At 59.0% G+C, this 4045-nt stretch overlaps 2 protein-coding genes across 6 annotated transcripts in view; one reads left to right on the top strand and one right to left on the bottom strand.

Annotated features, from left to right (window-relative positions):
- Positions 1–4045, bottom strand: part of SLC5A10 (solute carrier family 5 member 10) — a 75205-nt gene that overhangs the window by 19421 nt on the left and 51739 nt on the right. The gene's annotated exons all lie outside the window — the stretch shown is intronic.
- FAM83G (family with sequence similarity 83 member G) overlaps positions 19–4045 on the top strand; it is a 36940-nt gene continuing 32913 nt past the window's right edge. For all 4 annotated transcript variants that reach the window (XM_019512684.1, XM_019512683.1, XM_019512685.1 and 1 more), the window contains exon 1: positions 19–2254. In XM_019512684.1, the coding sequence (XP_019368229.1) occupies positions 1760–2254 (495 nt within the window). In that variant the 5' untranslated portion in view covers positions 19–1759. The remainder of the gene's footprint in view (positions 2255–4045) is intronic.

The raw sequence follows: 4045 nt of genomic DNA, 5'->3' as shown, positions 1-4045 counted from the left end.
ACCCAGCCTAGGCACACGCCTGTGCCACTAACCCCACTCTTTGCCGCCATCGAAGCCCACAGGAGCGATGGACGAGGAACAGTGCAATGTCTCACTCCCAAAACTAGTGTCGTGGCAGCTATGGGGTCACCGGTGCAGAGAGGCCCTCGTCCTAGCACAAGTCCAGTTCTGCTCTCCACACCACTGTTAATCCCGACGAGCCCTACGCGCGCCAGTGGGACTGTCTCAGCGTCAGGACTTCAGTGCAATCACTGCCTAAAAAACCCAGCGGGCTGGCCGAGCTCACAGGAGGCCGCTTCGGAGAGGGGGTTGCATTAGACGCACACAGTCTGAGAGCCTTAACAAATCCTAGCTGTTTTTCTTTCCTCCTCCCAACTGTTGATATAACTTGCTCTGCTGCAGAGACTTCTTGCCACACAAGCGCGTGACCCTCCAAGAAGCCGGTCTGCAGAAGAGGGTGAGAAACTGGGACAGCCCCAGCTCCAGAAGTTAACCCAAGAGGTCAGTGAGCAGACAGCCCCTCGTAGCGTCCGGGACGGCTACAGCTAGCTCAGCAAGGGGGAACAATTGCAGCTGCTTGGACAAGGGGGTTTGGTGACACATTTTTGACTCATTGCCAAAAAAACAGAAACCGGAAAAGGGTTAGGACAAATACCAACAACACGGTGGGCCCAGGGGGAGCCTGAAATAGCCCCCCACACACCGTCATGGAGCTGAAAATTTCTTTCCACCTGGTTCGGATGGAACATCTGCAAGCAGCTGGATCGGAGGTGTTGCTCAGACACCCGCGTGCCCGTGCTGGCCTGGGAACGGTCCAAACCTCCCCAAGACCTGCAAAGCGAAGGGAGAGTGATAAGGCCCAGACACGGCCCTCTGCTTTGTGAAAGGCGAGGTCGGCGGGGAATGGGAGGCGGTGGGCGTCTGTCATATGCAACCTCGGTGAATCAGCTTCCTGCGCTGCTTCGACAGAGGGGTGTGGGCTGCGTAGCCGAAGGGGTTAACAGCTGGGGCACGGCCAGACCGGGTTGGGAGCCAACATGTGATTGCAGGTGGAGCGAGGTGGAGCTATGAATCACTCTCTCTTTTCCTCTTTACACTTCTGGTGGTTAGTTACCTGCCCTGCTCCTGCCTCCTGGAAAGAGGAAGGGTCCGGCTGCCAGCCAGGGCAATCCAGGAGAGACCGGCCGGCGGGCAGCAGCTGGCTGCGGGGAAACTGCGCCGCTGACCCCACGACCGGCGCGGAGGCGACTAAAAGAGAGAAGCAGATGGAGAAGACCCTGGTGCCTGCCGGATTCCTGGGGTTTTAAGCTCAGTTGCTTTGTGTTTTATTCCTTATTCACACACGTGTGACGGGGCAGGCAGAGCGGGCCGTGAATCCAGCAGCAGAAGATCCAGGGGGTTTCTTTGAAGCCTCTCGCTGGGCTCCTAGGATTGAAGACTCGGGAGCCCAGAGCAGAGTCGGCTTTGCTCTACGCCCAGGCTCCTCTGGCCAGGGAGACCTGATGAGCAAACGGGAAGCAGACTCAGTATCTGGAAACAACCCAACCGGCAAAAGACTGGAGACAGTGCGCGGGGAGCGCGTTCCCGGAGGAGAGCGCAGGGGGCACCTGGAGCCCTGTGCTTAGATCGGGGAGGGGAGAGAAGAGGAAGCGAGGGCCAGAAATTCGTTACCTCCTCATTTACTGCGGGGTGCCGGGTTCGGCACCTGGCGAGCTCTCTTCTGGGGTCCCGGCGGGTCCGGCACTGAGGGCTGACAACCATGGCCTTCTCCCAGGTGCAGTGTCTGGATGACAGCCACGTCAACTGGAGGTCCAGCGAGTCCAAGCCCGAGTTCTTCTACAGTGAGGAGCAGAGGCTGGCCCTGGAAGCGCTGGTCTCCCGGGGGCCAGAGGCTTTCTATGAGGTCCTCAAGAAGGAGAACATCAGGGACTTCCTCTCCGAACTGGAGCTGAAACGGATCACGGAGACCTTGGAAATCTATGACCCAGGCTCCGAGTACATCTCACGGCGCAGCAGCACCCCGGGGGACAGCGAAGGCGACCCCAACAGCCAGGGGGACGAGCAGGACATGGCGCCGTCCTTGGAGTACTGGCCGCAGAGGTCCGACCGCTCCATCCCGCAGCTGGACTTAGGCTGGCCGGAGAGCTTTGCCTACCGGGGTGTCACTAGAGCCACCGTGTACATGCAGCCGCCCATCGACGGGCAGGCGCACATCAAGGAGGTGGTGCGGAAGATGATCTTCCAGGCACAGAAGGTGAGACGCTCGCTGACCGCGAACTTTGCTAGTCTGAGCAGGGCAGAGGCCCTGGCCCTGCTTTGTCTCCCTTCTGGGGGACTGCGCCCCGGCTCCAGGGCTTGGCCCACTCTGCCGTCTCCTTGTCAGGCGTTACACCAATATTCACCCGTCAGCTTCTGCTGCTTCCAAGCAGGGAGCTGGGGGCCTGATCCAAGTCCCACGGGGAGCAGCGGGATCCTTTCCTGCATCTCCCATGGGAGCTGGACCCAGGGCCTTGGGCCATGGGAGACGGGACAGGGAATAAAAATGACCTGAGTTGCTTCCTAGCTCCAGTCCCATAGTGAGGATCTCCAGAGGGGTGGGGGGCACTGGAATAGCGTAAGGGGCCAAGGCAGAGCTGGTGTAGATGGGTGCAGGCCACAAACACAGCGCTAGCCTGGGGCAGGGCTGAGCTGGGCCCGAGGTCTCCGTGCTGTTCCTCAGATTCAAGTAGGTTAAAACCAATTACTGGTAAGCACTGTCCAGGGGGAAATGCCAACATCTGACCCAGCTCAGTACCAGAGCATGGACTTCTGCAGGCATTCAATAACGAGCACCCCAAAGAAAGGCCTCTGTGGCCTTTGCACAAAGGAGAACAAGCAGCTACTAAGCGGTTTAGCCCTCAGTAAGGGTCTGACCGAGGTCTGGCCACCACACACCAGTGCGGGCAGCATGGGGCAAATGGAGAAGCTGTGACCAGACCGTGATTAGGGGTGAGGGTAGGACAGACTCCTCGACGCCTCGCTGCTTCTTTGCCAAGAGGGCAAGTAGAATGGGAGGAGCAAGGGTCCTCTAGGGATATTGGACGCATACAGAGTCCAGCAGAGACTGCAGCAGGGCACCGCCGTCCTTGTTAAAGGGGGTCTGGACCATGTGGTGGTCACTTTTTTCTCATGGTTTCACTGCAATCTGGGATCCCGCCTGGAGCCAGACTCTGCCGCAGGACGGGGGTGTTAAGTCCAGGAGAGCGGTTTAGGCCGATGCTCCACACTCAAAGGGCTTCCAGCCCAGGCCTGGGGCAGCTGCCTTATACCCGCAGTGCTGATAGCAGCGGTAGGGGCCGGCTCACCCCTGCCCCCGCCAGCTGGAGGAGGCCTGATGGGTGATGATGACACTGGTGGACCCAGTCCTTGCCCAGGCTGCCGTCCTCCCACTGTCCCCGTGTCTGTTGGGGTGACCCAGGCACAGGCGAGAGGGGCCCAGCTGCGCCGAGGATGAAGTCACATAGGTGAGGATCTCACCAGTTTGCCCGGAAACCCCTCCCAGCACTGTGGAGTCCCAATATGCATGGGGGAGAGGTGAGGAAAGGTGAGGAAGCGCTGAGCAACTCCACCGCATTTCACTGCCTTTGGGACTGGCAGAGCTGGAGGTAATGCCTGATTGGAGCATTCAAATCCCTGCTCTGCCACAGTCCCCTATGCAACCCTGGTCAAGTCACTTAGCCTCTTGGTTACCCCCTCTATACACAGGGGATAGTTGTGGTCTCCCACACAAGGGCTGGCCACGAGCACTGAGAACGTGAGCAGAAATAAGGGGGGCTCCTGAGACTGTGCAGAGTCTTGGGACTGGCAGGATTTTTCTAGGCATCGCACTGTTTAACTCAGTCACCCGCGGCCTCTGCTGTTCAGGAAAGCCAGGACACAGCTCGGTATGGGCGTCTGGCTTCTAGCTGCAGCCTCCGCCCAGTGAGGGAGGTCTGATGCCTAGCGCTGCTGCTTTCTAGCATTAGAGAACATTTTCCCTTCCTCTTGCTCCCTCTCTGTCTCTCAT

This window comes from Gavialis gangeticus, unplaced genomic scaffold (assembly GCF_001723915.1).
Source record: "Gavialis gangeticus isolate Ggan-Ray unplaced genomic scaffold, GavGan_comp1, whole genome shotgun sequence".
NCBI lineage: Eukaryota > Metazoa > Chordata > Crocodylia > Gavialidae > Gavialis > Gavialis gangeticus.
This window is presented reverse-complemented; position numbering and strand designations above follow the sequence as displayed.